This window comes from Bos indicus, chromosome 23 (assembly GCF_029378745.1).
Source record: "Bos indicus isolate NIAB-ARS_2022 breed Sahiwal x Tharparkar chromosome 23, NIAB-ARS_B.indTharparkar_mat_pri_1.0, whole genome shotgun sequence".
In the NCBI taxonomy this organism is placed as follows: Eukaryota; Metazoa; Chordata; class Mammalia; order Artiodactyla; family Bovidae; genus Bos; species Bos indicus.
This window is the reverse complement of record NC_091782.1, coordinates 30,912,701-30,924,673: the sequence shown is the minus strand read 5'-3', so window position 1 is coordinate 30,924,673 and position 11,973 is coordinate 30,912,701. Positions and strand designations below refer to the sequence as shown.

The 11,973-nt window shown below is 47.8% G+C and overlaps 1 protein-coding gene and 1 long non-coding RNA gene across 2 annotated transcripts in view; both read right to left on the bottom strand.

The window, feature by feature from the left end:
- GABBR1 (gamma-aminobutyric acid type B receptor subunit 1) overlaps positions 1-1,974 on the bottom strand; it is a 28,900-nt gene extending 26,926 nt beyond the window's left edge. The window contains exons 1-3 of the mRNA XM_070778273.1: positions 1,825-1,974; positions 1,332-1,416; positions 429-632 (exon numbers count right to left, since the gene is read on the bottom strand). Coding sequence (XP_070634374.1) covers positions 429-632; positions 1,332-1,416 — 289 coding nt within the window. The 5' untranslated portion in view covers positions 1,825-1,974. The remainder of the gene's footprint in view (positions 1-428; positions 633-1,331; positions 1,417-1,824) is intronic.
- A 5,983-nt stretch (positions 1,975-7,957) lies between these two features.
- Positions 7,958-10,271, bottom strand: LOC139179004 (uncharacterized). Its single transcript, XR_011563436.1, has 2 exons — positions 9,694-10,271; positions 7,958-9,311 (listed from the first exon to the last, which is right to left on the bottom strand). It is a non-coding gene; the product is annotated as an uncharacterized lncRNA (long non-coding RNA).
- Between the last annotated feature and the right edge of the window lie 1,702 nt (positions 10,272-11,973).

The following is an 11,973-nucleotide window of genomic DNA, read 5'->3' as shown; positions in this document are numbered from 1 at the left end:
AGATTTGCCTTATTATAGTTGGCTTATACTCCAGTTAAACTGGATTTTAACTGAGGGGGGGGGGAGGCGGGGGGGGGGGGGGTACTGGTCTCTCCACTGGAGACAGGAATTCCAAAATGGGATGAAATCATTTCAGAACGTTTTTGCATAAACTGCCACTGGTAATCCTCAAAGAGACTAACTCACAAGATATTTCCTCAGATGGTCAGTGGCCTAATGACGGGAGGATGAAATGAAACCTGCAGGCTGCTAATTTTACTGCCTGCAATTGCACACAACAAAGTCCCTCTTACATAGTAGTCATTCCATAAATGTACTTGTGAATTTAGTTACACTGGATTTAAAGTGCTGACTTGCCAGCAATGATGCCAAGTTTGAGGCAGGAAGAATTGGCCCGAAAAGGGGAGGGGCTTTAAGAGGCTACTCACCACAGCGGCTGGGCGTGTCCATATCTGTCCAGGAGCCGTTGGCCAGGCACTTGCGCACCTTGGGCCCCACCACCTCGCGCTCCCCCCGGCACACATACTCAATCTCATAGTCCACAGGCAGGAAGTTGATAGCCTTCACCTGGTCCCGAGTCAGGCCCCTGTACCTGATGCCCCCTTCCCAGGGCGGGTGTATAATCTGGCAACCTGGGGGGTGAGTCCACAGGGAGAGAGAAACAGAAGGATGGTGGGGGGGGGGGGGGGCGGGGGGCGGGGACGAAAAGGCAGAGTCAGGAACCAGAGGCAGGGGAGTGTAGGGCGGGGTCTAGGGGGGGCAGGTGGAGGACAGTGCTGGGATGAGGTGCTGGAGGGTGGGAGAGGGGAGGAGTAGGAAGCCTTGGGCTAAAGGGCACAGCGGAATGGGCCAGGGTTAAGGCTATAGGGAGCCCACAAGTGGGAAGGGAAGGATGCTGGTTGGGGTAATGGAGAAAAGTAAGAAATTATGAAAGGGTATGATATGCAAATGACTTTGGTAAGAAAAGACTAAAGGAGAATCTGGTTGAATGAGGATGAGAGGAGAGGGGTGTCTTCCAAGGCCACCTGGGCAGCAATGTAGGACCAAGGAAAAAGCGGAACTGAGGTAGCAATGTGGGCCCGGGAAAGAGGGGCGAGGGGGGACAATGCGGGTCACAAAAGGTGGCCTAGTGTAGTAATAGGGGGCAGAGAAAGGGGGTGCTGGGTAATAATGAAGGATGATGGAAAGGAGGTCAGGAGTAGTAAAGTGGGGCTGAGCAGACAGGGTTGCCAGGCCCCGATGCCGTGTAGGGCTGACGGGAGAGTAGGGGGGATGCAAGGAAAGGGGGAGTGGGGTGGCGGGGTGCCCGAGGTCGCCGGAGAAGGGTGCACCTTCAGAGGTGGCGTTGGGGGTCTGCGCCCCGCCCGCGCCCGGGGGGCGGAGAAAGAGCGGCGCCAGCAGCAGCAACAGCAGCATCTGAGTGAGAGGCGGCAGTGAGGATCGGACCCGGGAGGCGGCCTGGCCTCCCTCCGGTCGCCTCGCGGGCTCCGACCCGGCTCAGCCCCGGGACCGGGAGAGCGCCCCGCGGAGGAGGCGGGGGCGGAGCCCGGCGCGGGGTGGGGGGAGAGGAGGAGAGAGAGCCTGTCCCCACCCTCCTCCTGCCTCCCTCGGCCCCCCCACCCTCCCGGGACTCCACCTCTCACCACCTCCTCTCCCCGGGCCCCGGCGGCTCGCCCGAGCCCGGCTGCCCCGCGCTCCCCGGATCGGCCGCCTCGCGGCTCCCGGTTCCCTTCCCCGCCGCTCCTCTGGCCCCCCAGCCCTCGGCTCGTTCCCTCCCCGCGCGCCCCTCTGCAAGCCCGGCCTCCCCCGGGCCCTGGCTCTTACCTTGGCGCGCCGGCCCGGCTCCCCGGCTCTCCCGGGCCTCAAGGCCCCAGGCCCGGCCGCTCCTCCCGGCTCCCCCCTCCTCCCTTGCTCCACCTTCCCCTCCTCCCTACCCTCCTCCCCGCGAATCCGCTTTCCAGCCCGGCCAGGGTCTCTCCCTCCGGTCTCACCTCCCCCAAACCCCACCCCCGTCTCTCCTTCCCCGGGGCGGCGGCGGCCGCGGGAGCGGGGAGCCGGGAGGGAAGGAGGCGGCGCCGGGGACCGGGAAAGCTCCCGGGCGGAGGGAAGAAGGAGGGTGCGGGAGGAGACAGGGCGGGGGGAAGAGGGGGAGACCGGGGAGAGGGCACCTCCCACAACCCAAACCCCGGGAGCCGCCCCGGATCCCGGCCCCGCCCTGGACCGCCCACAGCGCTGGGGGGCGGGCGGCGGGGGAGCGGGGCTCCGAGGTAAGGGAGAGGGGCGCCGGTGCACCCGCACACACACGCGCGCGGGGACCCGCGGGCCAGACCACTGGGAGCTGAGGAGGGGGCGAGGGGACCCGAGCCAAAAGCCGAGGAGCTGGCGCTGAGACAGGGAGCCTGGGATGCAGGTGGAGAAAGACGGCTGCACAAAGAGAAGCAGCCCTGGTTGGGGTGAGACGGAAGAGGCTGAAGCCGACGACCGGGGGCAGGACGAGACGGGTGGGAGAGAAAGGAGAAGCCAGGGTCAGACAGCGGAGGGGCGGGGAGGGGCGGGGGTGAAGGCCGGGAGCCACCTCAGCGCGACAGGAGTTGTTGGATAGAGAAGACGAAGCTGGAGACCAGAGCGGCTCCGCGGGTCCAGCAGCGAGGCTACTCGCCTGCCGGGGGAGGGAACGCAGAGGGAGGACTGGAAGCAAAAGAAGGGGAGGGTAACGTCAAGGAGAGAAATTGAAGTAGGTGGGGGGAGAAAGACAGAAAAAAGACCGGAGAATAAAGAACCTCCAAGTGGGCAGAAGCCAGCATTATCTCCGCTCCAGCAGGGCCTAGCAATCAATATTTCTTGACTAAGGAAAAACTGGGCGCTCTAGAGACAACGGGGCAAGTGCAGGCCTTTTGACAGTTCCAGAGGCTCCAAGCTATTGTCTGTCTGGTGGAGGAAGAAATGTGCATGTGTGCACGCACACGTGTGTGTATGGTTCATGGGGATGAGTTTGGGCTGCCAGAGGAGACAGAAGGCTCTTTTGTGGGGCGCGTTGGGGCGGGGGGGGGAGGGGAGGGATTTCTTTCTGACTTGTCCTGGGAAGGGGTGGGGAAAAGCTAAATACTATGAGACTGATTAGAACTGAAGTTCTCAACCTTCAGCCCTTCAAACATCTTGTCATAAGTCCTTTACTATGCTGAATTGAAACTCATAAAGGAAATAACCTACCTACACACAGAACTTTAAAAAAAAAATGCTTCCCTGACTGTAGCATAAGAAAGAAAAAAAAAAGTAATTTGTAGTAAAAGAACATAAACAGTATTTTAACGTGTGAGTGTTGAAGTCATGACGAAGTAGGCAGATGCTAGCACTTATCCATAGAATCACAGGGCTGGAACTGCTACAAATGCCGGTTGATACAGGTGCTGAGTTGGTGACTCAACTACCTCCAGCGTGTTGCCATCAATGAAGTGACTTAACAAAATGTTGAACAACTCTTGGTAGCAAAGTCAATCTTCCCTGAATTCACACAGAACTGTAATTGCATTCCTAGAAAGTTCATTGTATATTAAAGTCGCTTTTTTAACTGTATTAAATTCTAGGCTCAGATAATTAAATACAAGTTATCACCTACATGAAGGTCCTAGGGGATACTTGAGAATCTGGAGGAAGGACAGCTCTTCACTCTGCAGGCTATACTTTGAAGGATGTCTTGTTCCCCTGCCATACCCATCAGGGCCCTCGGTGACCCCCTCCATCACTTACAAAAAGAAAGCCCACAAATTTTCAAACTGTCCTTTAGGGAGTGGTTGAGATCTGCTGAGCTACAAAAAGGGCAAAAGAGAAGAAAAGAGAGGGGCAGGATTTCTAACCTCTCAAAATGATAGCGACCCCTCCTCTAAAGACGTGCTGTTTTTTCAGCAAGGCAGAATCAAAAATGTGGGTGTCAAGTTATTGGCAGCAGCAAAAAAAAAAAAAAAAAAAATCGTATGGATGAGAATTTTCCTAGACTGCTTTGAAAGAAGAGTTTCCTGACTCTACTGTGTCTATGGGCTAGGTCAGCTATCTGGTCTCCATGCTCTTTCTTGGTCCTGGCAAGGTTGAGAGCCCAGAGGACACCTTCCCCACTCCCAGCAGGGCCTTCCTGTAGGGGAGCATCTGAGTAGGAACTCTCCCAGAAGCCCAAAAGGTCCTCATCTAGTCTTCCCTTTCTTTTTTGACGAATGCACAGCTTGTGGGATCATAGTTCTCTGACTGGGGATCGAGCCCAGTAACTAGACAATGAGAGCACTGGGGAATTCCCTAATCTCTCACTCTGGAAACGTGTCTCTGTTTCCCTGAAGTCCTGAGTCCTTTACTACACTGAATTGAGGAAGGTGGAAGGACGGAATCCCCCACCCCTCAGAAAAGAGGAGTCTAAGATTCTATGAAATTGAAAATTATCTTGGTGATATTTATCACCACACTGCTGATGCTAGCCCAGAAAGGAAATAACTTTAATGTCCAAATCACAGAATGTTGATTCAATAAACTAGAATATTATTCATTCAAAGGAATAGTTATAAAAAACATGTTTAAAAGAGTGTTTAATGACATTTACATGGGAAAATAAGCAAATTTGAGGGGTGGAAGCAGAATACAAAATGTGTACAATTGTGGTATACATGTGTTTAAAAGCTAAAAGAAAATACATCCACATATTAGCTATGATTACCTCTCGGGCCATAAAATTATTAGATACATTTTTTTGGTCATATTGGTTCAATTTTTTTTCAAATGTTACAAATATTACCTTTATCATACTTGTTTTTTTTTTTTTTTTTTAACCCTCAAAGGCACATTGAAGCAGTCTACCAATATCTGTTATTCAATGGGCAGAGGCATCTGAGGGTGTGGAGAGAGGCTCCAATTATATTCTCTATACAAAGCACTCACCTTTTTCCACCAGTAGCTGCAAGTCTTCCTTTCACACCTTTGTACTCTCCAATATGGCTTCCCAGCTTCCTGGTCCATATTCCTCAGGGATTTGCTGAGGTCCTTCCCCAGTCACAGCTGAGTATACTAACCCCTCCTCCCCACAGTCAATCCACTTCCTTCTTCCACATCCAGCTCAGAACTCGTCTCTTCCAGAAAAGTCCTCGGACCTGATTCCATCCTTCCATCGCTCCTGTATTCTTTATGCCTTTGGCAACACCAAAGGCAGTTTTCTCAGTTTTGGACTATTTTTTTATGGAGACAGTGGCATTCCCACTCAGATTAACTGAGAATTTCCATGACCAATTACCTGACCAATTTCCACGTTCATTTTATTTCCCATACTTCCAGTTACTTTCATCTCATCTGCCTCATGTTCTGTCCAGCCCTGAGAGGAAAAAGCCCAGAACTTAGCACCTCCTAAGCCCTAAAAACATATTAACCAAGCTGCTAAGTCACTTCAGTCGTGTCTGACTCTGTGCGACCCCACAGACCCCCACAGGCTCTGCTGTCCCTGGGATTCTCCAGGCAAGAACACTGGAGTGGGTTGCCATTTCCTTCTCCAACACGTGAAAGTAAAAAGTAAAACCGAAGTCGCTCAGTCATGTCTGACTCTTCGCGACCCCATAGCTGAAGCCTACCAGGCTCCTCCGTCCATGGGATTTTCCAGGCAAGAGTACTGGAGTGGGCTGCCATTGCGTTCTCCAAAGTACCTCAGTTAATTGATGATCTTCTAGATGCTTTCCTGGGCATCTAATATAATTTTCACACAACCATGCAAAATAGATGGCAATGTTTTAATTTTGTGAGAGGTGAAAGTGAAAGTCGCTCAGTCATGTCCAACTCTTTGGGACCCCATGGACTATACAGTCCATGAAATTCTCCAGGCCAGAATACTGGAATGGGAAGCCTTTCCCTTCTCCATGGGATCTTCCCCACCCAGGGATTGAACTCAGGTCTCCCACATTGCAGGAAGATTCTTTACCAGCTGAGCCACAAGGGAAGTTTTAATTTTGGAGGAAAGTAAACTGTGATTTAGAGAAGTTAAGAAGCAAATCAGAGGATACTGAGCTACAAAATCAGCAGAGCCAATATTTGAATTCCAAGTCTTTTACTTCATTTCCAAAGACTTTCCAGTGAATCCAGACTTAGTTTCAAGGCACATCTCTCATTCAACTCTCACCCCAAGGTATTCTTCATCAAAGATCACACTGCATTTCAGTTCTGTCTTCCCATCTGAAGCAGCAGCGGTCAGTGTGTGAAGGGAGGATATTTGTACCTTCTTACATTACCTTCCAGAGAAGGCAATGGCACCCCACTCCAGTACTTTTGCCTAGAAAATCCCATGGACGGAGGAGCCTGGTAGGCTGCAGTCCATGGGGTCACTAGAGTCGAACACGACTGAGCGACTTCACTTTCTGTTTTCACTTTCATGCATTGGAGAAGGAAATGGCAACCCACTCCAGTGTTCTTGCCTGGAGAATCCCAGGGACGGGAAAGCCTGGTGGGCTGACGTCCATGGGGTCGCACACAGTCGGACACGACTGAAGCGACTTAGCAGCAGCAACAGCAGCACATTACCTTCAGGTTAGGTTTTCTGTCCTGCACAGCTCTTGCTGTTTAGAAAATGTATAGGACAAAGATTTAAAATTCAAACACAAGTTATTTGCATGCTGGGCTTCACTCAGGCATATACATGGGAATTCAATCAGGAATCCACAAAACTTCAATGAAATTAAAAAGCCACATTGTAAATGTCTGGCCCAGTACTTACCTCCCGTACCCACAAGATGCTCTGAGGTCATGGGGACCACTGTCTCTCAGCAGCTCTGGGCCAGTAGTAACCAGATTATAAGGGTGACACAGTGAGTTACCTCTGCAAATAATTTCCCCATAAATAAGCCCTTCTATAATAATGAATGAACACAATGTAATGAAATGCTAGGTTAACCTAAGCAATAAAAAAGGCAGTGGTTAGTTTGTCTCTCTTATAAAAGGTATATAAGGTCAGGTTAGCAGATCGAGAAAATATTCTGTTCTCACAAACAAATCTGGTAAGTATTTCTACTCTTGGAACTATGAGTTGATTGGATTTTTAAGGATTTTTAAGATAAGGAAGTATCATGTTTAATTAAATATATATAATTAAGTATCTACACCAGGTATGAATATACACCAGGTATGCATAATTAATCATACCATCTCAAAAAGCACATGCATCAGAATGCATGTATGAAATTGGTTGGTAGAGATTCTACTTGTTCATTTTGCTGTAACAGATTTTTCTCTTCTGAAGTATCCAATTCACATATCTGTCGTGATTCTCACTAATGCTAAGCACTCTAGGACACTCAGTTCAGTTCAGTTCAGTCGTTCAGTCGTGTCCGACTCTTTGCGACCCCATGAACTGCAGCATGCCAGGCTTCCCTGTCCATCACCAACTCCCAGAGTTTACCCAAACTTATGTCCTTTGAGTCGGTGATGCCATCCAATCATCTTATCCGCTGTCGTCCCCTTCTCATTCTGCCCTCAATCTTTCCCAGCAGGGTCTTTTCAAATGAGTCAGCTCTTTGCATCAGATGGCCAAAGTACTGGAGCACTCTAGGACACTAACCAAATAATATTCAGAGTAAAAAGACACATCACCCAGATTTTTCTATTAGAAACCAAAGAATATTGAAAACTCCATTATTTGATATGTATATCCAGGTCTCAAGCCCATAATAAGCACAATTATGTTTCTGCAGTAAAATGCATGACTCTCAATACTAGGTTGAGTAAAGACCATAAATAGCTTTACCTCTGGCTTTGCCACAAAACAGAGGCGAGTCAAGCCAGGTTTTGCCACCAAATGAGTTTAGAAACAAAATTTTTGGTTTTCAGAGCATTGTGGATTTTGGAATTACAGAAAATGTTGTGTAGAACCCATTATATAAGTATGAGAAAATATTTACAAATAGATGTTTTTAGGAGTCAAATGAACACATCTGAGGCAACAGACTGGAACTAATTTTTTATTATTTTTTAATTTTTATTGAAGTATAGTTGATTTACAATGTTGCATTAGTTTCTGGTGATTCAGTTATATGTGTGTGTGTATACATACAGACTAGAAATTCTGCTTATGGAAATACCATAGAAACAGGGCTTCCCTGGTGGATCAGTCCATAAAGATCTCCCTGCAACGCAGGAAATCTGAGTTTGATCCCCAGGTTGGGAAGATCCCCTGGAGACGGAAATGGCAACCCACTCCAGTATTCTTGCCTGGGAACTCCCATGGACAGAGGAGCTTGGCAGGCTACAGTCCATGAGGTCACAAGAGTCGGACATGACTTAATGACTAAATTACCACCACCATGACTATACCATAAAAACACCACTGAGGATTTCCATAAAGGCTCTATATGGAAACCATGACCCCACTACAGTGGGGCAGATGGGTCCTGCCCTGGTCCAGAGAATCATACCATACCACTCAAAGCCTAGCAGAAAGAAAGCCTCGAACAGCTGTGAAGCAAGCTCTGCTTTTAGCAACCTAGAGTAAACAAACACCTGCTGAGTTTTAACTCTTCCCTATTATTCCAAGACATCATTCTGAAATTCTAAAAACCAGCATGACTCATCCACACCTTCAGATGCTTTCAGTATTTATTACACTTAGAGCAGCACGGAAACATAATACCTTATTGGTGTATCATTTACAAAGAACTTGCATTATCTCTCTTAATCCTTTCAACTGCTTCAGTGTGGTAATATCTCCATTTGTCAGATGAGAAAACTGCTGCTCAGAAAGTCTAAATGAACTCCCCAAGGTCACACAGCCAATAAATAGCAGAGCTGGGCAACAAACCCAGGCCTTTGGTCCTTCCTTCTCTCACTCACCATGCTCCAACCATGCTGGCCTGATTGCATTTTTTGTGTGCTTAGTCGTTCAGTCGTGTCCAACTTTTTGTGACCCCATGGACTGTAGCCTGCCAGGCTCCTCTGTCTGTGGGGATTCTCCAGTCAAGAAAACTGGAGTGGTTGCCATGCCCTCGTCCAGAGGATCTTCCCAATCCAGGGATCGAACCGAAGTCTGCTGCACTGCAGGCAGATTCTTTATCGTCTTAGCCACCAGGGAAGCCCAAGAACACTGGAGTACGTAGCCTATCCATTCTCCAGGGGTTCCTCCCGACCCAGAAATCAAACCAGAGTCTCCTGCATTGAAGGCAATCCTTTACCAGCTGAGCTACCAGGGAAGTCCTCTTCATGGTCTCTGTAGTTTGTCAAAGACCTTGCAGGTATTGGTGAAATAGGTACTTTCTTCCATGGGCTGTAATGGTGACACACCCTCCATACATGTAGGTCTTTCCATCCTGTGAGTTACAGGATCACAATAATAGCATTTATTGTATTATTAACAGTTTGGGGCTGTGTGATTTACTTAGACTGTCTCACTTGCTCCTTATAACATTCTCTGGTATAGATAGAATTTCCATTTTTATAAGCTGGGAAAATGAGAAGCAAGTGAATTTAATAATCTGCCCAGTGTCTCACACATAATAAGCTGAGATCAGAACATCTGTTTATCTGACTCCAAAGACCCTGCTCAGCCTGATGACCAACTGCGGGAGGTATTTTGAAAGCATCCAGGGGTCTGACTCCCTGGGAGTCCTCTGTGTATCAGCCATGCTGTTGTGGATGGAACCACCCGGGAAAACATTACATGAGTAAGATTTCTGTTAGAAGTAGATTCACCTGAGCATAGACAGAGCCAGGAGATTGGCAGGAACACAGGTAGGGTCCCTCTTCAGGAAGCCTTCTCCAGTATTTTCTGAGATGTTTCCTTTTAGCTATGGGCTTCCTAGATGGCTCAGCAGTAAAGAATCCACCTGCCAATGCAGTCGACGAAGATTCGATCCCTGGGTCAGGAAGATCCCCTGGAGAAGAAATGGCAACCCACTCCAGTATTCTTGCCTGGGACAGAGAACTGTCCATGGGACAGTCCATGCACACAACTCAGCAACTAAACAACTTGCAGCAATATGTCTCCTTAGTTGCCTTATTTGCAGGTGCTGTTGTTATCGGTCCATGGTGCTGGGATGCCCATAACCTTCCTGTAGTGTCCAGTAGGTGCATAGCCCATCCTAGTTGGATTAGTAAACTGAAGCTTCCTCACCAGTATTAAGCCTGACAGGATCTCTGCTCATTTCCCATCACCCTCGAATTTCCTCTAATGGCATTTTAGGTATAGTTTCTGGTGATGTATAAGTTTTCACCCACATGGCAGCACTCATGGTGGCCCATGTACCATGCTAGTACAGCAAGATGCTACTGGGAAGTTGGTCCTCCCACCCTTTCTGCTGCTCTTAAGGAAGGTGCCCTTCCAAAGATCAGTCTTCTTGGTCTTATTCTAAGATGCTGCTGTGAAATAGGGACAAAGGTGGAGATCGTCTCTCTGTATCTGGAGCACATTTTTATTCTGTCTCTTTAATTACAAGTAGGACAGGGGAAGGGGAAAAATAAAAAGAAGAGGGAGACCCAGTGGACCTTGGGAAAAGGACTGGTGACCCTATTGTCCCTGGTTGCTGTCAAGCAGCCGGCAGGCAAGACAGGGTGTCTTGTTTCATCCTCCTCTTGTGCTCACTGTCCTAAATCTGAGAACAGTCACCCTTTGAAGTCTCCTTCCCTAAACCCAAACCAACTGAAGCCATTGTGGGGGAATTTTTAAATAGCAAGTATCCCTGAATTTCCTACCCTCTTACCAACATGTTACTGAGGGGACTGGGGGTAATGATGTAGCTGCTACTCTAGGGGCCTGTGAGGAAAGAGCACAGGGTAAAGGAGGTTAATGTGGAGGGAGGAATGTGGATGCAGTGGTTGGGAAGGAGGATGAAATGGCTCAAAAGAGAAGCGCAACTAGGATGGGCTGCGCCCCTACAACCTTTTTTTTTTTTTGGCCACCCGCTTGGCACGTGAGATCTTAGTTCCCCCAGCAGGGATTGAACCTGCACTGCCTGCATTGGAAGGGTGGTGTCTCAACCACTGAACCACCCGGGAAGTCCCCAACCATTCCTCTTGATTTTAACTCCTGAGTAATTTCCTCCTGTGGACACCGAGGGGTCATGCAATCTTCAAAGTCTATCTGGGAGTTACTGCAGCCTTAGGTTTCGTGTGGTTGTTGTTGTTGTTGTTGTTGTTGTTTGTTTTGTTTTGTTTTGTTTTTCAGGAAATTGGTTTACTTTTATTTGTGGGGAGGCGGGGCAGTAGATATATCTTTCTTCAGGTGAGCTCAAAAAGAATGTTAGAACTAGAACTGATTTATTGCAAAAATATTTAGAATAGAATAAATTTAGACTTCAGATTTATCTAATAAAATATGAATTGTTCAATTTACATGAACATAGTTTACAAGAACATTTTTATTCCATGTTGTGAGGTGCATTTATGTATTTTGTTTATTTATACATCATCTTTTTTTACATGTATTTTTTTGGTGGAGGAGAACAAACAGAGAGTCAAGTGTTATGCTTTCTTGCGTGGAGGAGAAAGAAGTAAGACTTGAAATATAAGATATGTCATGTCTGTACTTTTCTCAGTTATGAGACAGCTTCACAGGCAATATAATTTAGGGAGTTATTTTAGAGGAGGGAAAGGCAGCAAAACATAAATAAAAGAGAAAAGAATTTGAAGTGGAAAAAGAAAAACCAACCTGAAATCAAAGAATCAGATCCGCCAGCAACAGCACCCTAGCAAACAGCACCCGATATGAGCAAGTGACCTGACGTTGCTGATCCCTAGTTTCTAACTATAAATGGAAAAAAATTCTACCATCACTCATTTGCTTTGCTAAATAATTATGAAGTTCAAACAACATAAAGCACTCTATATGACTGAAACCCTGACACAGTGTAAGTATGTAAAGTGTTACCGTAGGATGATCCAGGCCTCAAAGAGACAGGAAGACCAAGAAAATGAATTTGCCTATAAAGTAACAAATGTAGGAGGCACTCATAGATGGGGAAAAATGGAAACAGA